General features: G+C 41.9%; 1 protein-coding gene across 3 annotated transcripts in view; it reads right to left on the bottom strand.

The window, feature by feature from the left end:
* NRG1 (neuregulin 1) overlaps positions 1-21,883 on the bottom strand; it is a 103,795-nt gene that overhangs the window by 22,916 nt on the left and 58,996 nt on the right. For all 3 annotated transcript variants that reach the window (XM_009887200.1, XM_009887201.1, XM_009887202.1), the window contains exon 2: positions 6,012-6,141. In XM_009887200.1, the coding sequence (XP_009885502.1) occupies positions 6,012-6,141 (130 nt within the window). The remainder of the gene's footprint in view (positions 1-6,011; positions 6,142-21,883) is intronic.

Genomic DNA, 21,883 nt, shown 5'->3' with positions numbered 1-21,883 from the left:
AAAACCACTGCACTAACAGACTGACATCTGCTGGCCTATGGAGATGGGAGTGCATTAAGTGACCTCCTCGTTAGGTGTTAGTGAATAATGATCAGAAAAGGGGCAAGAAAGTGTAACCTTTCCAGAAGATAACACTTTGCAAAATTTACAGCAAAAATTCACAAGAGAAAAAAATCTAGGAAGTCTTTTTGCTTGTCTGTTTTGAAAAAGATAGAAGAATCAGGGCTAGCAAAAATGGGTATCAGCTCATTGCTTATTCCACCTCATGAAGGGACCAGATTGAGTTTTTTCAAATTTCCAATGCAGAGTGTAACAGCAATTTACACTGTTTTCACCAGTCACACAAAATCTATCAAAACACCATGGTTTCCCTATTTCTGTAATTGTACGTTGTATCTTCTAGTAGTTTCCTTTGAAGAGGAATAGTTAAAACAACAATCACAGAAAAGCCAAAAAAAGTCCAAAAAGGAGAAGATAAACTTAAACCCAAAGGCAGGAAGTATATTCAATGTGGCTGACAAATGGAAAAATAGTCAGTCCAGTCAATAAGTAAGATAAGAGGGCAGAAGTGCTCTCAAAATTTGAAGCCCGACAGCTGTCCACCCTTTCAGTTCATAAGCTCTTCTGCAGAAAACTTCAATGCAGATTTCCCCTTGGTCATAATGAAGGAATTTGTTTTCTGTGCTTTGCCTGTTTTTTTTTCTGCTGTTGGCTGTCAATTCTTCCTTCACCTTTATTCTCCATTTTGGAGCAGAGCTCAGGCTCCCAAAATATCACCATAGCCATGCAGGCTCCTGTGCTTCAGACATAAGTGTGAATGACTGTCCGCCACACTAAATCTCTATAGATTTCCATCTTCTTTCCTCCTCCTTCTTCTATCCACTCGTACTCAGTGTGTAACCTGAAATTACCTGAATTACCTTTCTGATGCTCTCCATGAGTTTGCCATGGTCAAGAATCTCTTTTTCTCCTGCTGCCAATCTGGTGCTAGCTTCCTTTTCCAACTGCTACACCATTTACTCGTCAGGGCCTGAAGAGCCTTCTTATTTGCAAATGCATGTTGTTCAGAACAATCCTCCACCTCTTCTATCCATCTGAGTTTCATGTGCATTGAAAGCTCTCGTGATTTTTTTAATTCCACTCTTCCACAATTGCCTCTAGCCCTAAGGATCAGGGATCCTGCCCTTATACAAGCGGGACTTCCAGAAAATCACTTTGGTAGAGGACTGGGGTCAGGCATAAACACTAGTATCTTGTTTAAATGAACCACGTAGGAATGATTTTTGTATAATAAAGGTATATTTTGAGGATCTGCAGATGATTCTTTGGAGCTGATTCGCTGTAATGATATATGTGTTTATTAAGGAAGGGAGTATATATTCTTCAAAGCCAAGGTCACATCTTCTGGTAAGTACCCAGTGTGGAGAGATCTCAGTCTCCACAGATATATTCAGTTGAGAAAAATGCAACAACAATAACTCTGTCATGAAAAGGTGATACTGCTGGGCATGATAGAAGTCTTTTTGCATCTTTGATAGAAAGCAAAATGCCTTTGACAGAAGGCATTTTGATCTGTGTTACTGAATGAGAGTTAAAATGGTTTACCCCTGTGATTTCAGTTTTATTTTGCACTATAGTGATCTTGATAAATTCCCATCCCTGGAAAGCTGGCATTCACACCTGCATTGGCTTTCATTTCACAGGGACCTTTACATCTTGTTCGTCAGGCTCAGCCCTACACAATCCCAATGAACATGCTGCCGACTAAAAGCCTCAGGCTTTGCTCCTACCACTGGCCGGTGGTGGTTGCTTGCTCCCTCTGTGCTTGTTTTCAGACGTTGGTGCAGCTGTGGAGGTGACGAAAACAACTGCAGCACTGGTGTAGACAATGCTGAAATCAATTCCAGACCAAGAAGGATCAGCTCTGTTGAGACAGTGCTGGAAACAGCTCAGGTGGGTTTATACTTGCTCTGAAACCATTGTCAGCAAACAGACTGCAGCACCTGCTGCTGAGAACAGGTCCAGGGTGAGCCAGCTGAGATGACAGCCAAGATGAGCCTGTCAAGTTATGATTATGTGTGAAAGCTAAAGGCATTTTAGTGCTCAGATATGCAGTACAGCGCTGTTTCCAGTGCTGTTTGGTGGGTTGTTTACTGTAGACTGTGCTTTTACAAATTGCGATGGTATCATTTTCAAAGCACCTTGTCCTACTCAAAGATTCCAGACCATATTTCTTGCTGTGTTTGTAATGAACTTTTCTAGTTCATTACCCATGTACCATTTTCTTTTATGACACTAGGAAAAGTTGGAGTCAAGCAACTCAGGGCAAGAAGGAGACATTTTTACTGCAAGAGCCTCATAATTTCCTTTCTGACTAAAAAAAGGCTACTTGGACCATTTACTGTATTAACTGGGTGAAACCACAATACTAAACAACATATACTAAAATAATTGCTTTTTCCTCTATACACAGTAGTTTCAAAGAGCAGTATTTGCATGCATTCAGATAGCACTTCTCAGAACACTGGATGCATATCAAAACAAACATCAAACTGTTTTTTGTCAGGAGAGGAATGACTGAATGGATCAGGACCTCACATTTCCATTTCACCCACTGCCTATAAGCAAATGCATTGTGGAAGAATCTTTTTTTTCATGGGAAGTACAGTACACTTCCATTTTTAGTAGTCCATAGCAGTCAGAACTAGTATTTCTATCCTGCTTGTTGAACAAATATCTCTGGAACTTTTGCTAGTGTCATGGAAACAAATATTCTCTTTTTGCTCTTTTCAAAAACCTTCTGTCAACTTCAATTCCACCAAGGCCTTTACATGAAGATGGATATAGAAAATGGCTAAATCATTAAAAAGTATGTCATTCACTCTTTTGCTGTTAAGAAAAGAAGCAGCATCCTTCTGTTAGAGAGAAGCATTATTTTCATCCAGTTAAACTTGGACGAAAATTCGTTTCTTCAGTAACAACAAAAGTACTACAAAAGACGATCTCTGTAAGTAAGGAATCAATTAGTCAGACTAGCAAGGCCTTCACAGTAGGATACTTCAAAAGAACACTCTAAAAGCATAACAGATACAATATTCATATAGATTCTTCTTCAACCAAGACACAAATGTTAGGAATTCTGTTCTTAATTTTGTATTTATTGAAGAAGCTATCTGATTTTTTGTCTTAAGTAAACTTGGGGTCATAGTTCCAACTGAACAGAAATTACTTGGGAACCTCAGTCTCATAGGAAGCCAGTAAGGTTCAGGCTTCCAAAGTCTATGGTGTTTTCAAAATGTGACTCATGTTCCTGTGAAACTTCTGAAAATTTTATACATGTGTTTGTTTAAGTAGTCTCAAAGCTTCCTTTTTCATCTTTCTTATTTTGAGATTGTTTTGTTCAGTCTGGGCCCATAATTATAAGACATATAGGGAACACACATGCTAACAGAGAGGTAGCTGTACAATGCGTTACTAAGTCTTCACACATTTCTTGAGGATTTCACATGGTTACCTCTTGAAAGCAGGGAATTTTCTCAAAGTTTACGCCAGTATCTATGAGAGCAAGATCTGATCCAGTCTGGATCATTACACTATGTATTTTACAAAACACTTTTTTTTTTTTTTTTTAAATTCATAGCTAGATTTTAACAGAAGATGGATTTAGAAGCTCCTTTTTTTAATAGAATAGGGGGGTTACAAAACCAGAGATATCACTTGGAAAATTCCATGGTTGCTGTTAATCTGAGTCATATTTTTTTGGTTAGGGATAAAACCAATTTAGAATGATATGGCTCATGCTTTAGAAATTTTGTTTTTGCTCTCAACAGATGCACCATATGGAAAAATGTGAACTTGCTACTGAGGCAGAAATATGAAGAGCAAGTACCATATTTCAAGCATTCTGTTTCCACAGGCATGTTCTGGGGGAAGATTTATTTTCTCAGAACAATGAAGGCAATGTGTACTGGTTAGATTTTTTTTTTAATTAACACTGGAATACTAGAATTAAAAGTATACATCTGTATTTTTAATGAAACAAGAAAAGAATCGTATTTTGTATTTTCAGTTTCCCAGTACACCCACTTTCAAGTACTCACACTTCTATTTCTTACATGGCTGTATTGCGTCCTGTTTTGCTACACAACAGAATGTTTCGGTTCTGGCAAGTATTAGAGGGCATAGCAAAAGGCCCCGCAAAATAGTGTTGGCCCTGACTGTCCTCAGGATAAGAATCCTTTTCCACTGCCTTACTGTAAATGAGATTCACCCTCTCTGATTTTACAGCTCTGATGCTTTTTCCAAATAGGTCTTGGGCCACCCAGAGAGAGGCACATCTGCCAAATTTGGGCATTACCTTTTCTTTCAATTCCAGCCCCAGAATTAAAGGTTATGTCTCGTCTACAAGAGGGAAAAAAATCCCTACTTCACTCAAGTGTCTCCCAGACATTTAGTTAAAAAATTAGCCAATCTATCTATAACATCAAATAACAAACATAGTCAAATCTCTGAAGTTTTTTTTTTTTTTAAAGTCCCCGTACCAGTGAAAATGGGATACCTCTGAAACTGTCAAGACAATGCTAATTATTAGCAAGTCTGCTAGGTGCTTAGCTTTGCTGCCCTGGAGTTTTCAGAGCAGCATTTGGACAGGAAGTTGAAACAGGCAGGTAGGCTCTTGTACATGCCCTGGAGAGTCATAGCAAACTGCTCATTTTGTACTGCTGGCTTATAGCGATCATGTAAATTTAACACAAATCTTTCCTTCTCTCTCTCAAAAAAGAATCCAACCCACCAGAGCCAGTAACTTTCCATATTCACTTTAGCTAAAAATGATTCTAAAATCAATGAAATATTCATCACTTTCAGCAAAAGAGCAATCTGTGAAAAAACAAAGCAAAACAAAGCTCATGAAGGTAACATCCTTCTACAAAAAAAAAAAATCTCACAAGTAAAGCAGAACTTTTTTTTTTTTTTTTAATTAACAAGAGAGACAAGCAGTAAATCCCTTCCTGGCCTAATGAAAGTGTCATAGACCTTCACTTAACTCACCTACCAGAGTCTTCTCTACAGTTAGTGTAATTTGATTTTTAGTCCTAAGACTGAAAATCTATGCAGTTAAACAGATGACAGTCTTTACTGACCACTGTATCTTGTTTGTCTGAAAAAACAGCAATATCTTCACAAAAGTGCCCCCTTTCCACTCAATCCTGCTAGGTCCCAAAGATATTTCCCAAGGTTTAAATGCTGAGTTCCCTCTCAAGCCAGGGAGAAGCCATAACTCACTATGACTAGTTCAGCTCCAGAGGTAAATGCTACATGATGATGCGCTACCAGGCAGGAGTTGAACTCCAGTGCTGTAGCTCTTCATGGATGTTCTCCAACATAATGGGCTATTGCAACAGCCCAATACAGCATAGGCCAGGACTTGAGAAAGGTGCACAAGCACACTCTTAAAACTAAACTCATACGACTTCCTGAATCAAGATCGACACATGAAGTAGTAACCTCCACCAATTACAATGACATTCATTGTTTTTTATGCAATTAAACACAACAGCAAAAATTCCAGTTGTGAATCTGGTCTCATCAGAAAGCGTTCAGTTACTACAGCAGACAATAAAAATAACCAGTTTGTCCTGTATAAAGGATACTTGTCCAAAGCAGTTATACATAAACCTTTTTTTGCTATTTGCAGTGTATTTAGTTTACAGTATTTGTTTCATTATTTCAAACATAAGTCTCAAGTTGTGATACTTCATGCCATGTAAACACCAATGGGGCTTGCTCTGACAGTGTCATGTGGGAAGATTTCCCAGTTAGCCTCTGTTATGCCTCATATACAAAACACAGAGGTCATTTTTGGTAGGTTATTTTCACATCCACATACTTAAAAATGAAGAAATCTCTAATGCCGCAAGTACAGGAGAAAAAATTGTTCAGGTGCTCCTTTAAAGAAAAGGCATTTCTGGAACTGGGAAGCTCCACCAAAGTAAGCAAATGGTATTTCTTACCTGCACAGGTATCTTGGGGGGTTTGGGAGGTCTTTAACCATGTAACACTCTCCCCCATTTACACAGAAGGCTTTCTGCTTTATGTCACATTTCGTGAGATGACTTGTCCCAGTTGTAGATGTGGAAGTGGCTGGAAAAGACAAGAGTGAAAATACGGATCAGAATGGCTTAGTTTTCCTTCCTGGCTGGTAAGTATACTTGTATGTCAGGGAAGAATTAAGGCCAGGGAGGATGTGAAAAGTCCTCTGAGCTGCTACCACAAGACCCCATATTTTTGCTGATTGAGACAGTGTGGGAGGAATGGGGGATTTCACTAGCCCTGTCTATCAAGCAACCTTAAATTTCTGTAATAGTCGTGTATTTAATTAAATATGTGTAATTTATGTGCAGTTACTTATATTGCATTAATTACATGCGGGTGATTTTGGGGTGTGAGAGTCATTACAGACTGCTGATATAGTGCCCAATAAAATGAGGCCCTGGATAAGGTTTCATCCCAGATTGCCTTGATGTGGGTATTTTTCAGTGCAGCTTAACCTGATGCCCCATGCTGATTTGATCCCTTGGGACTGAACCCCTTGGTCCAGCCCCTGCTTTCTTCACAGGGGAGAGGGTGACCGGCTGAACGCTGAATGCCTCTTCCCCTGCTCCTAAATGAGGGCTGTGGCTGCTTTGGTTCGACTCCGAAGGGAGGGAGAGGACAGGGGATCTGGAGGCATCATCCCTTCCTGTGCATATGATTGCCAGCCTTGTGTCCACAGGACTGTGATCCAAAGGCTAACCTAACATCTCCTGCCAATGGGCTCATCTGCATGAAGTATTAACAGTTTTGGGCCACCAATGCTGCCAGACACCATTAGGCATCTAAATTGCTATTGAACGGAAGTACCACTGTGCCCGCAGTGTTTCTTAGCTTACTTCCTGCTGCATTTAGGGAATACCTGGAGAAAGCATGAGCAGGGTTTAGTTAGCAACCTTTAAGGAGGCTGCCAGGGTATGATGAGAAATCCCAGCCTTAGGATTTGCCCATGCAGTGTCTGTCAAGGAAATGATAGTGGCCTGACCAATGGGAGCAGTACTGTAGGAGAGACAATGCTCAAAAATCCCCCACTGCAGTCATTGCTGGTAACTCCTAATGTAAGGTGAACCTACCTGAGGTTGCCCTAAAGTAGCTAACAGCAACAGGGATGATAGGGAGCCCATATTATGTCCTCAGCTCCTCATACTGCTCTGTGCCTGCAAAACCACCTCTGTGAGCTGAGTTAAACCTAAGTCAGGCATGTACCTGCTAGGCTGAAGCTGCAGCCCCAAACTACAACCTCTGGTTGCTCCCTAGTTTGGATAATTTTTGCTCTAAATTCTGTCAAAACAGGGTAGGTATGCTTGAAACCCAGACAAAAGTCAGTACTCAGCTCAGGAACCATGCCACTATGTGGCTATGTGACCTCTGGTGAGTCATTCAGGTTATTCATTTCACTTGATTTTATCTGCTTAAAACTAAATCATTTAGTTGTAAGGTGTTCTCCACTGCTCACAGAAAGCAACTCAACTTATCCCCACAACTGGTGGGATAAACAACTCATTTGACTCTCTACATTGACAGCAGAGCAAGCTTAAGCTCTTGAGAACATCACCCTAATTTTTAAATGGCTAAAACTAACTGAAGTGACTGTGATCTATAAAAAGTCGGGAATATTCCTGCATGTCTTTTGTTTAGCCATCTCTAGACACAGACAAGTAAGAAATTTTGTCACAGTGCTGAACAGATCCCAATATATTAGTTTCTGAAAGATAGCTTCTACCCTGAGGTGAAACAGTGCTTTTATCTATCTGGTGGACTGATTCCACCAGAGCTGATTAGAAAGCTGCAAGCATCTACACAAAAGTTGTCTGATATTCAAAGCCTTTTAGAACATGAAGGCACCCAAGGTGGCATGTTTAAAATAGGCAATGACATTCTACCATTTGCTGCAAACACTGAATCCAAAGAAAACATGCTTTTGGCTATCAACAAATACCACTTACACATTTCAAGTTCTTCTTTCTGAGAATAAGGATGGAGCAGTCCCTGTCACATTTGATTTTCATGTGTTTCCCATTGTCTTCCAAGTAAAACTGCATTTTTAGCACTCAGCACTTGGGATCATGGGCCACCTTGGCTGGCACCATTTTCAGAGTGGCTTTAGCTATCTTATTTCAATGACACATGAGATAGTAGCTGAGATATTTAAGTCCCTGCTTTTACTCCATCAAAACCCCATCTGCCTGTACAGTTATCGTCTCTCATACCCCTTCCTTCCTTTGCCATTAATCACCAGCATGCCAGCTTCTTTCTCCTTCTTCCATGATGCTTTGCTTGCATGAGATGCCTTCCTCTGACGAGCCAGGAAAAGCCCTCCTGTGACCTATTCCAAAACGCAAGCTCCCTCCTGCTTCTCACTGTCGCACCCACCCATTGTGTCACATCTCCCCAGATCCTGATCTTGAGTGGAGCCTCTAAGTGCTAATGAAATGCAAACACGGAGTAACAACTCCTCATAATAACACATTCCTTTCTCCTGGCCCCTCAAAGCATGATTTATAACGTTTCAGACCAGGATAAATTTATGCCTTGTCTAGAGGCAGGAAAAGGGGTCATGTTTTAAGAGTAGTCTTTCAGCTAGCACCGGTTCAAACAGGACTTTGCACTCAATGTTGACAAAAGGCTGGCCAACAGATTGCCATCAGCTCAGCGGTGAAGGGTCATCTACGCTTGATGTCAGTGGGTTGACCACCATCCTTGACATGAATCTCAGGATGGGGGGATTTGCCTTGTGGAAGGGCCTTTCCTTCTTCACTAGCTTGAAAGGAACTTGGATTATTAGCCAAAAGGAGATATCTGACATGACAGGCTACGGCATACCATGACCTAAGATGTGACAAATGTGGTTGAGTGAATCCCATCTATATAGTAATGCACATTTTGAAGCCTCTGTGAGGCCTAACAGGTAAACTCACTGTTAAGCTTATCCCCGCTGAGAGCCTATCCACATTTATGTCCTTTTACCTTACCAAAAGATTTCAACCTGCAAGTGAGACAAGCACTCTGAATATGTCCTCAAGATCAGAAAGCTAATGCATTAATTTGGAAGGAAATAGGAGCACTATTGTCTGCAGCATTTCTGACAAAAAAGCATTTTGCTACCCTGCTGGCTAATGGAATGTTTTAAATTGAATTATGAAGGTAGATATAGTAGCAAGTGGGCTTATAGCTATCTATAATTGTTTTCATTGTCTTGCTTTCTGCTTTTTCCTTAAGCAGCAGCTCAATCAAAAGCAGATCACTGTGGAGTTTCAAAGTAATGGTTATTTCCCATCTGATGTAAGTGAGCATTGGATAGTGTCAATCACTCTGAACTGAATACTAGAGATGGGAATAATCTGCAGTTCTCAGAGAAATCTCACGATACAAGGGCTTTACACATATTTGTGAGGGGTGCATCTATGCATGTTTTTGGCATCAAAGCTCTTGTATAAATCTTGCGCGAGAATTTTCTCTGCATTACTGATCCACTACCACTGTAGTCCCAATGTGCCTAAGCTTTGTAACTCCATGGGGTGAGGGGAAGAAAAAAGTCTCCAGTGAGTTAATTCTGATACTGATTTTTTTTTTTTTTTGCAAAGGATGCATAGTTTTTATAGCATATGGCCAGTATTCAGTGTATGCACTGTAAGTCTATTTTGCAAATTAAATACAAGAAATACTAACTATGGTTTTGGGTTTCACTTAAAGCCACATAACAGAAGAAATGTGGTGTTTGAGAGCAGGTGTTCATCAGAGCCCATATCATACAGTCCATAACTAGCCCCAAAGCACTGCCTTTCCATCCATCTCGAGGAGACATGGACTTAGAGGATGTATAGTGGAAATGACGGGCAGTGGGGAGGTAAAGCACAGCTGTAGACCACATATCTGTGCCTTGTTCTTCATTCAGCTACTCAAAATTTGTACCTTCTTTCTCTTCGGTAATGTTTTCTTCAGCTACACAAGCACAAGCTGGTTTGCCTTTAGAGTCCTATATCAAAGCCCTAGCTTAGTGAATGGCCTAAATTACATGCTGTAATGAAATTTGAAAATATCATGCATGAGATAACATCTGAAAACACTGTATACTCTACCTTTTTCTTTTTGTTTTGTTTCCTTCCCTGAATGCAGAAACACCACATTTAAAAAGGCAACTGCAGGCAGTATGAACAAAGTCCTGACTAATGCAAATATTCACATGGCAGTGAAAAACAACGAGATCAGCTCCCATCTATGGGAATTGCCTAATGTCATTAAACAAAAGGAAAAATAGGCCCTGTTGCATCTTTTAAAAACTACTCTCTAAAACATGAATTACTGCTGTAGCACTACCTTAGGATCATTTCATGTCAAGCAGACACAACTTCATGTAATTCTGAGCTTACCTGGGGAATCTCTGAGCCTTTTTTGCCTAAAGTTCTGTGGCTACAGCAGCAGGACTCCCAGGCCCCACACAGATGAGGCAGTCTGTTGAGAGGAGCCCTAATGGTTCCCTGAGTACAGGGAAGGGCTTTGCAACCTAAACAGAACAGTATCTATGCCTCTTTGAATTGAGTTTCTGCAAAGCTATTGTAAAATCAGAGGATGCACTCTAAGTCATGCAAGGTGACTAGTGAGATGCTTATAACTCAATGGAGACAAAGTCAAGTGGCAGCTGCAGCACAAAGGAGGGTTTGCCATTCTCACTGGAAGGCCACTAATGGGATGTAAATATGCCCCCTTATTGGACTGCAGGTAGAGGCCTTTCCAGTCTCCTTTTGTGAACAAAAAGAGTAAATTACCAGAGAGGAACAGAAAAGACACTGCTGCTTATCGCTGTTTTCTGAGACTAAGGCTTGAACAAAGCCTACTTGCAGCTTATGCCAATGGAAGAGGAAGGGACCTGCATGGAGTGATGGAGGTACAGAGGGAGAGAGAGAGGGGGAGACAGAGTGCACACAAGTGAGCTTTGGGGGGACAAAGTGTATGCCACCAGAAGAAACTCAGCTTTACTAACTCATGTTCCCTCACTTGAAGCTCATTCATTTCTTTAAAAGCACAATCCAATTCTCTCTTGACTTTTCACTGGGTACTGAGCCTTTTTAACTCACTCTGACTCCCCCAATGAGCCTGACTTGCAAAGTACTTGCAACTGCAGAAAGCCTTGGAATTTCTGTACTGCACTGTTTGAGGTTCCAGCACAACTGTGGGCAGAAAAACCATATGGGTACCTTCAAGGAGAACAGAACAGAACCCAAAAGCTGAGAGCAATCAAAAACTAGCCCCTTTCTGAACAGACAAGAATTTTCATTTTACCAGATGTCTAGAAGGATATGTTTCATGTCCTTCATACTTAACGGTTTCAGAGCCAAAACTGCATCCATGTACCTCTGAACATACCACAGGTTTAAAAACATGACCAACACCAACAAATAAACCTCAGCGAAAAGAAATCCTGCATCTCTATAGGAGGCATTTACTGTCTATTTCATGGTGCTGCTCAGAATTTTTCACATTGCTTTGGTGATGTAATACACTAAACTGGCTGTTTAATCTAGTTACAATTTTTTTTCAGCCTCTGTCTTCACAAATAACATGCAGTGTAACAGATTCCTGGAACCTTCACAGGAGATCATTTAAGGAGCCTGCTGTTTTGCCAGAAGCTGGAATTAAGTGCTTACAAGTTAGCGGAATTACTTTCTGGCCCTAAGACAGTGCTTTCTGACTTTGGCACTATCTGTATGAAGATCAGGGCCAGCAAGAAGGAAACAGGAAATCGCTGGGCCTGCAAGATAGAAACTTCAGGAAAGATTGAGAGCATGTAAACTCTTGCTGAACCAAGGCAGTGTGTCCCTCTTACCCCTACGACACGGACTCAGCAGCAGTTTCCCCTCACAAATGCAACCTTAGCAAAGAAAAGAAAAGCCAAAAAAGAAAAGCAAAAAAAAAAAAAAAGGAAAACAAAGGACAGACGCTTCAGCTCACTGCGCCACCCGATCACTTCCTCCCCGATAGGCTGACAGGCTGACCCAGTTGGCAGGCGTGCAACTGTGAGACCTGCACAGCATCTGGCTCACCACGGAGGGTCAAGAGGTGACACACACTAAAGACAGCCCAACGAGGAATAATTTTTGTTTGCTTCATTTGGCTTTGAGATGGGAGGAAAGATGGGCTGAGACACACAGCTTACGGGTTGTTAGTGAGGAAATGCAATTACAGCTTGCAAACACTAGAGTTTTCAGAGACAGGCAGACTAGATGCACTGTGGAGGAGTGTAAGGATGCATGAAGACACCTGGTTGAAACTGGGCTTTGAGACAAAGCATACTGTCCCATTGCCATGAAATGTGTCAGCTTTCACTTTAGGGTGATGTGATAAGCGTCTGCAAAAATGAAAACATTCCCCACCTGGTGAGGGAAGACTTGAATGGCAAAACACAAGGCAGTGACAGGCCAGAAGGTCCCAAGAGGAAAAATGTGTGTGTGGTGGTGAGGAACAGCAAAAAAAGAAAAGAAAGGAGATGCAGACGAAATATGTGTGAATGAAACCAGTGCGGGAAAAATGCGTCTAAGCCCAGAAACACTAAACTGACAGCCAGATAGGGAAGTGCTTCTACTATTGAGGGACTCTCAAACAACCTTGAAAATGCCAGGAATAGGTGGGAGGCTCTGAAAACTTAGGCCTTAGATTAAAGCAGACAGCACATAAGGAGCTGAATGCAGCTGCCACAATATAGTGAACTTTATCCAATGTGGAGTCCTTTGCTGCACTGGAGAACACGCCCCCATGCAGAAAAGCCTGGGTGGCCAAACAAACCATAGGAAAGGATACCTGGATCACCTTGCCTCAGAGGTTGCACCCTGCTCTTTTTCATGCGGCAAGGTAAGTAAATAACTCATTGGGCTGGAAATTCGTAACAGGGGCAGAGCCCATACAAAATAACATGTAAACATTTCATAAAATGGGCTCCATCACGAGGGACCTTACTCCTGTGTATCTCACAGCTCCTCCACAGAGCTCTGAAAGGTCCTTCAGGCTGCTGGGGAAGGACCATCAGTGCCGGGCAGAGCAGGCCCTTGAAACTGTAAAAAGGGCCTTGACAGAACTGAAAGAACAAACACACAATGACTACAAAGGTTATGAAGACAGATTGCTGTCCTTCAAGGAACTGTCCAAAGAGAAATCCTGACACTATCCTAGGGCCCTGCCAGCTGCCCAAATCCAACTGCAGGTTTGTCATGGGAGTAAGCTCCCTGAGGCAGCAAGTACAGCTGTGCCTACAGTGCTTTCCCTGCCTCAGGATGCAAAATCTGGATTTTTTCCCTTCTCCAGACCACATCTGATGCTTTCTGTGAGGGCTGATCATGTGGTTAACCAGTGCTGTAACCCACATTCAATTACTAAAATCAATGTTAAGAAGAAATATAACTCTGATTAGCTGCAGTTAGTCTCAGCTCTGGTAGCAGGGCTGTATTACCGGTCCTGAACATTACTGTGGCAGAGGATTGTATTACAGGTTCTACCTGGTACCATAAAGTTTCCCTTGATGGGTATGTAGTGATACTGACATAACTATTTCCTTATCACATTAAGTATCGAAATACTTCCATCCCATTATAACATAGTCAGTCAAAATCTGTTCTTCTTCCTCTTTCCTCTGAAGGATTTTTCTTATTAATTCCAATTAACCCATTATACTTCTGCAGATAAATGTAAAATCTCTTTACTTCTTTAGCGCTATCTGCTTACAGAGATGTGGGATAATAAAGACTATTCAGCAGATTGTGAAAGGAAGCATGCAAGTTTTCTATTACAAATGATGTTTCATATGAAGTCAACATGATAATCCTTGTCAGGAACCCTTGCTGACATGCTTCAGGAAAGCATTTCAGCAAGAACATACTTAAAACCGAGCATATAAGCCCACACAGCTTCAAGATAGAACTCAAGTACCTACTTAATTTATAGTCACATTCACATCCATGTTTTTTCTTGGTGTCTTTAAAAACGCTTTTCTGTAGCAGAATGGATTTCAGCACGGTGCCTTCAGTGTTTAGCCTCGTTGAAAGCAAAGCTTGCCAACTGAAATACCCTACGTTAAGTAAGTTTGCAAAAGGACGTCATCTCTGCACCCTTTCCTTGAATGTCATCTATTTATACTTGTGCAAAGCATTTGACACTGTTCTGCACAACATCCTGGTCTCTAAATTAGAGAGACATGGATTTGACCTATGGACCACTTGGTGGATAAGGAACTGGCTGGACGGTTGCAGTCAAAGAGTTGCAGTCAACAGCTCTATGACCAAGTGGCGAGCAGTGACAAGTGGTGTTCCTCAGGGGTCAGTACTAGGACTGGTGCTGTCTAACATCTTTGTTGGTGACATGGATGTTGAGATGGAGTGTACCCTCAGCAAGTTTGCCGACAACACCAAGCTGTGCGGAGTGGTTGACACACTGGAGGGGAGGGATGCCACCCAGAGGGACCTGGACAGGCTAAAGAGATGGGCTTGTGCAAACCTCATGAAGCTCAACAAGGCCAAGTGCAAGGTCCTGCACGTGGGCCGGGGCACTCCCATGCACAAATACAGGCTGGGTGGTGAATGGATTGAAAGCAGCCCTGAGGAGAAGGACTTGAGGGTGTTGTTCGATGAGAAACTCAACATGAGCTGGCAATGTGCGCTCACAGCCCAGAAGGCCAACCGTATCCTGGGCTGCATCAAAAGCAGCATGCCCAGCAGGTCAAGGGAGGTGATTCTGCCCCTCTACTTCACTCTCGTGAGACCACACCTGGCATACTGCATGCAGCTCTGGAGTCCCCAACATAAGAAGGACATGGACCTGTTGGAGCCCATCCAGAGGAGGGCCATGAAGATGATCAGAGGGGCTGGAGCACCTCTCCTATGAAGACAGGCTTAGAGAGTTGGGGTTGTTCAGCCTGGAGAAGAGAAGGCTCCAGGGAGACCTTATAGCAGCCTTCCAGTATCTGAAGGGGGCCTACAAGAAGGCTGGAGAGAGACTTTTTACAAGGGCATGCAATGATAGGATGAGGGGTAATGGCTTCAAACTGGAAGAGGGTAGATTTAGATTAGATATTAGGAAGAAATTTTTCACTATGAGGGTGGTGAGGCACTGGAACAAATTGCTGAGGGAAGCTATGGAGGCCCCATGCCTAGAAGTGTTCAAGGCCAGGTTGGATGGCGCTTTAAGCAACTTGGTCGAGTGGAAGGTGTCCCTGTCCATAGCAGGGGGGTTGGAACTAGATGATCTTCAAGGTCCCTTCCAAGCTAAACCAGTCTATGATTCTATGAATAATTCCAAATGTCCAGTCCAGGATTCCCAGGCATGCATTAATATGTCTCCTATTGCATAGTCTGCAGTGGAAAACATTTACTAGTTTACTACTTTCACAATGAAATAAGCTTTCATTGGTTTCGAAGCACATCGAAGTCATTAAGGACATGTCCCCTCCCTCTGTCCCCATCCCCAAAGCACAGAAGACTATCTGTTGCTTTCCCTGTGGCCTTCTGCTTCATGGGGGTGGCCATGAGAAGAAGCCATTGGAAACTCGAGGCCTGAAAATGATATGCTGGCCTTGAGGCAATTACAGCTCAATCTCTTTAAGCAGCCTGAGGTCCCTGTGTTGTGAAGACAAGCAAAGTAGCAGAGATTGCTCTTCCCGTGCAATGGTAGCCCGTGTGACACCCTTTGAAACACAGACTAGTACAGAAATATACCTCCATTTCTGAGTCAAAGATATGAGAAAGGTTTGTCTCAGAAAACACACAGGATAGCTCACAGATTGCCAAGTATCTCCTTGATATCTATGATAAGAAAGCATTACAAGATAGGACCCCCAATAAGACTGGCAGGTATGGGAGATGAGTAAAGAATGAGAATGTTTAACAAAGACAGCTTCCTTCCTAATGCACTGAAGCTCGAATTTATTTGTCAGCTTACTTTGATATTTGTATTCCAGCAGAGATTTCCAAGGCCTTAGATTTTGTTTTTAAAGGTGGTTTACAATTCAAAACAAGTTTTGAGATTCAGCCAGTAGAGAAGAAAGACTTACTCTCTTGCTGTTAAAACATATTCCTTACATTTGAAATGGACTGTTCCCCTTGGAAAGTGGTATAAGAAACTGTTAGACAGAGCTGCTGGGTCTCTTATGGAGGCTCTGCTAGAGGATCCAGCTTCCTGGCCTATGTTGGAGTTTCTCACTGAGACTAAGGAGAAAAATCTCAGGGCAGGTGCACAGGGAAATTTCCGCTATGCTCTCCATCAGCACAGACATGTGACCCATCTTTTCTGAAAAACAGTTACCATATCCCTGCTTGGAACTTCTCTCTCCTGAGGAGAGTGGTGGAGAGAAACATCATTAGGTGCTTTGCTTGCAGCAAGATAGTTTGGACTCTGTAAGCAGGGTCCTTTCATAGCAAACTGTCAAAGCACTTGAAATTCCTATCGAAGAAAGTGTTTTCTGCAGTTAGGGAGCTTTTTCTCATTTCCATCCCTTATTTCCAGCCTGGAGATATGAAACTGTCATTGTTTGTAGTTCTGTTTGAAAACAAGTGTGTATGAAATGGTACTCAGGGAAAACATACTCATGTCAGTAAAAGGCAAACAAGAATGGCCTAGAAAACATAACTAGTGGGAGAAAATGGAAAGATTTCAGGTTGCCTAGCCTGAAAGAAGTTTTTTTCAATCTGTGGGCTGAAATCCTGCTGAGACTGACCCCTACAAGCTTCAAAGGATGGCATGATGTGTCAGGAGCAGCCACATTAGCAGCCACCAGTTCAGTGTGTCCCCAGTGAAACCTGCTTGTGATTACTGCTGCCACTGCCCTGGACCTCTGTGAACTGCTGCGGATGGTAGTTGTGAGTGCAGAGGAGCAAGTGTTTACACCCAGAGCCAGGTCCGTGAGCCCGCTTTCCCACCTCTGCCCTTGCTCCTGCGACTTCTACCACCATCTGCATTAAAAGGTGTGAAGTATTTCATGTTGGGCTCACTAGTAAAGCTCTGTGGCAAAACTTCCAGTTACTGCAAAGGGAATGGGATGCTGTCCTTAATTGATATCTGCTGTCAACTTGGTTTTGTAAAAATGAACGGTAGTGTATTTTTTGCAATAGCAAGGACTACCTTCCATCTATCAATGGCACTGTTTGTTCTGGCACTTTATTTTATTTACCTGCTAACCACATTTTATTCGGCTGTTGTTTCTTCAGTGAAGTTATCTTTTAATGTGCTGATACAGTAACTGTCATTTAATCAGTAGCTGTTCTCAAGAAACATCAGAGAGGACTATGCAATAAACATGTCACTGTTCCAGACAGTTTTTAAATGTTTATGAAATGGTTGGAGGTTTTTTTTTCACTTTAAAAGAAGTACATTAAAACAATCATAATGTTATTTTTCTAGCCTCTAAAAAAAGTCTGGTAAGAAAAAATACAACCATGTAGAAAAATAAAATGTGTTCATGTTGAGACTAAATGGCACATTTCCTCTAGCAGTTAATTTCTACAGTCTGGTTATAAATCTGTCAAAAATCAGATTTATAATGAAATGCTAACAGATTCCAAGCCATTGCTGTGTTAATGGAGTCACTGTTGTACTCATGTATTTGTGCAGATGTAGACCTGTAAAAGGGATGGATCTGTAGGAATGAGAAAAGGGTTCAACAGCCTGAATAGAGCGTGTCTTTTTGCAAGAGGCAGTCTCAGAATGAAGGAGATGCAGTCCAGATGAACATCTTACATTCAACAGAAACTCAAGATTTTTGTCCAGCTAAGGGGAGGAGATGTGGCAACAGTGCACGCACCGTCTCACAAGGGAAAACTTGTGACCAGAAAAAAAAGGCCTCTTTACACATGGCAGCTGCCTTTCTAAGGTAAACCATTTTTGCTAAGGCAATGCTATCCTTGGTCCTTGCTCTTCAGCTTAGAAGGGGCTCTTTGCTGATATTTATTATTTCTGTCACTGTCAGTAGAGCTGGGATGCTGTTGTGTACCAAGGTCAGGGAGAACACTGGCCAGAAATGCAAAGAGTTCACAGGGCATCTAAAGGGCAAGAAACAGGGGTACGCAGAGATGGGGGCACAAAAAAAAAACATCAGGAAACTCTTCATGGTGACAGCCAAGATTTTTTGAATGTTCTTCCACAACAGAGAATCTTCCAAGGAAACTGAATATTCATGGCTTACAGAGAGCCTCTCCAAGGAGGGGGCAACATTTGAAGTGGCTCTTTCAACAGCGTTTTTATGGAAAGCAGTATCCAATTGCTGCCTGGAGGTGGGATGGAGGGAGGGAGGAGGTAATCTTATGGGGGCTGGCATGCAATGAGATGAGAAACCACTCATGCAGAACAAGTGCAGAAGGAAAGCACTGGTGACACTGGAAAAGCCTGCTGGGGTGGAGGTCCTAGCTGAGTGGGTAAGAGCAGAAAGCTGTGCTTTAGTGGTGTCATGCGCAAGGAGCCCTCCACACACAGAGAACCAAGCTGGGCGACCAGCAAGCCTACACCTTTTTAACCTCTCCATTTCAAAGCACTACATGGGGTGAAAGGATCACCTTTCTCCTATAGATTTGGCCTAATCTTTCAGGTTCATTGCAGAAAACTGTTGGTGCATGTGGTACCCTACCCATGACCTTCCAAGAACTCCATTTGCTCCAAATACTCTTGAGTCCCTTTGTATCAAAATGAAAACATATTTTCATTTGCAAACCTTTTAGAGGGTTTGTTTTTCCATCTTCTTTCAGTCTACAAACGGAACTGTTTGCTGCATTCCTTTTATGGTGCCATGGGGTGTACCTTCAAGCAAAAATCTGTGCTAATGAGAACCATGAGTGTCAAATGTGTCATCATCCCCTGCAAGTGATTGAGGAAAGTGCCATCCAGTACCCTACAGAAGAGACCCCAGGAATTGCCCTCATCATGTTGCTCATCTGATAACATTATTTCCTGTGTTTCAGCCAGTGATTTAACAAAGTCTAAAAGACCACCCAAAGGCTGGAAGAGAATTGTACACCTGAGCCCAGCAAAGCTAGGTGTGGTTTCCACCAAAAACCAAAATGTGGTTCACATGCCACAATTACTGGGCAGACTTATCAATCTTTTCCATGCTTCTTCTAGACTTAGGTACAAAGGGAAATTCTTGAAGGTCTCCCAGACAGGACAGCAATTTGGCACAAACTGGGGAAGCTACCCAAGTGCTCAGGGCCTACATTTTAAGTGAACACTTGACAGTGGCAGTGGTGGAGCTTTCCTGAAGTTATGGAAGACAGAGGCCTAGCATTTATTTATTTAAAAATATTGCCTTGTAGTATCAGCTAAAATAAGATCGATAGTCTGGGACATTTAAAAACCCCGAGTCAAACCTTCAAAATCCTGAGATTAGTTTAGATGAAGAACAGTAGGATATAAAAAAACCCAATTCACTCAGTGTTTGTATTGCTGTGTCACTTTTCAGCCTTTGAGCCTATCGTGTATTGCAACCCAAAAAGATAGGCATTCCCTTTTTCCTTTCAAGTGAAAGCTAAAATGTAGCTTGAAGAAAGAAACCAAACGCTGCAGGGATTCTGCCTACTTTGTGTGCTTTTAACACTGCAACAGCCTTTTACCATAGCCTCAGAAACAATGCAATCCACTGCAAAACTGCCTGTAAATACTGCTTTTAAAGGATCTTTGGCTGCTGTACCTGGAGTGAACTGCAAGGAGCAAATTGCCAGTCTGGGAGGTGATGAAGCTTTTAGTAATTACCAGTTTTTTTGACTCTTACATTGAGAGGAATATTGAGACGAGGTTGAACCTTTTCACAGGACAAAAGTCATCACTAGCTGATTTTCTCCAGGGTTGAGAAGTGTGTGGGGCAAAGGACTTGGATGCCAGCCTGGTGCGCGTGGCAGCCTTGTGGCTGTGCCCAGGCAGTGACGCATCTTTGTGCTGCCAGAGACGATGTTGTTGGCATGAGGCTGCACCTGAAAGTTATGGGGGCTGCTTGGGGGGAGTGGTGCCTCTGCACTCTCCACTGTTAGCTCTCTCTGGAGCCTCCCTTACCAGTTTGCACCTCCAGAAACTGAGTAAGGTTCCTGGCATGAAAACCCCAGTGTATAGGTAAGAACAGTAATTCTAGTCTAAACCCATCCTGCCTTTCGCAGGATGCATTTCCTCATTGGAAAGTACTTCAAGGTGAATGAAGACAAGACAAAATTTGAGTATCTCAGGGCAAAACAGAATGATTTTTTCTTTCTTCAGGGTATTCTCTTACAGTCAAGCAAAGAAATTTGCTGTGGAATAGGATCTTCCCTTCATTATTCATACTGATCAGAAGAAATCTGGGTATCAAAGAGGTATCCATTAACAGATGATGCTAGAAAAAATAAAATGAAAAATCTTTCATGCCTTTTACAAAGCTAGAAACAAGTTCAAGCAGCACAATTAATGTATTAAACAATTTCATGCTTCCAAATGCATGAGGAACATTTTTAACTTCTTAGTTTTATTTCCTAGCTGGTAATCAAAACTAGAGAAAAAATTCAAGAAGTCAGTAGATAGTGTTAAGAAGAATGTTTAATATTTTTAGAAGGATTTGAAAGTAAACAAATTAGAAAAAGAGGTGGACCAACATTTAGAATATATTTCTCTACTTCCTCGGAAAAGAATGGGAAGCCTGTCAGTCATAGTTTTCCCTGCAAGGAAACAATCACTGTCTTGATTTCATTTATCATTTTGCTCTAAATTGTGATGAAATACACTACATGAAAAATGGTAAAAAAGAAAAAATAAAGCTTGGAACTCAGTAATTATCAAAATCATCTAGGTATATTGTCAACATATATAGCTCTTGTCTGGTGCATATCCCGTGCATGTCTATCAGACTAGTATATGCTGCTTGTGTCAAGGACATCCACTGGGGGAGCAGAAAATTACCTGTGTCTGAAAAGTAATGATAGTGATTTTTCAAGAAATTCTACCAAAAAAATCCTTCCTTTTTACTCATTCAGTGTTCAGTATTTGGGATAGCCACAAAGTGATTCCTCTAAAATGAAAGATTCATGGATTTTGCTATAGTATACTGCTGGTTTTGGTTGTACCAGCTTGAGAGCTATTGAGCTGGCCTGCTTTTGAGACAGGCTGGGCCTTGAAGCTGCCTTGAATTAGAGAGTCAAAAAATGGAAGTACCCACAGCATTAGCAGTCTCTTTCTAAAATCTGTGTTTAAATGCAACAGCATGAACTCCTAGTAAGATTATCCCGGGTCTGTCGTCTTGTAACTGAGATCAGTGTTTGGCCCAAAGTCAAAAGCAGACACATTTTACAAATGAGTGAGAACAGGATGCCATTCATTACCTCCCATCTTTCACACATATTCTGTGTGATCTGGTGGAGTGTGTCCCATTGGAAAAATAAATGGAAGACATTATCATTTTGCGATAAAATGGGAAAAAGCAAGTTTCAGGGATTTTTACCTTTGACCTTATTATAGCCTGAAATTTGCGAACCAGACTCTGTTTCCAGAGGCTGAGAAAGAATTACGGCTGCCTAAAAACAATACTTCTCCTGACTCTGAGCAGAGCTGAAGTCCAAGCCTGGCTCTCACTGTTGCAGCAGTGGACCTAGAGGACACAACGTTTACCCCTTTTTGTTTTCAGATCCTTTCACCCTCCCCTCCTACAGTTTATTTTAGGCTGTGCCAGACCAGCAGTCTGTCTGTCTGTCTGTTTATTTGTTCCTCGTCACATTTCTTCCCTCTAGTCCTCTCCACATCCCTCCTGCTTCACCAGTTTCTTCTCCCTGCCCCACTTACAGCACTGTTGTCCCTGCAAGATGTAAGAACA

The sequence above is a fragment of the Charadrius vociferus genome, unplaced genomic scaffold (assembly GCF_000708025.1).
Source record: "Charadrius vociferus isolate BGI_N301 unplaced genomic scaffold, ASM70802v2 scaffold586, whole genome shotgun sequence".
Lineage (NCBI taxonomy): Eukaryota > Metazoa > Chordata > Aves > Charadriiformes > Charadriidae > Charadrius > Charadrius vociferus.
Note: the sequence above shows the minus strand (reverse complement) of the source record. Positions and strands in the feature narration are given on the sequence as shown.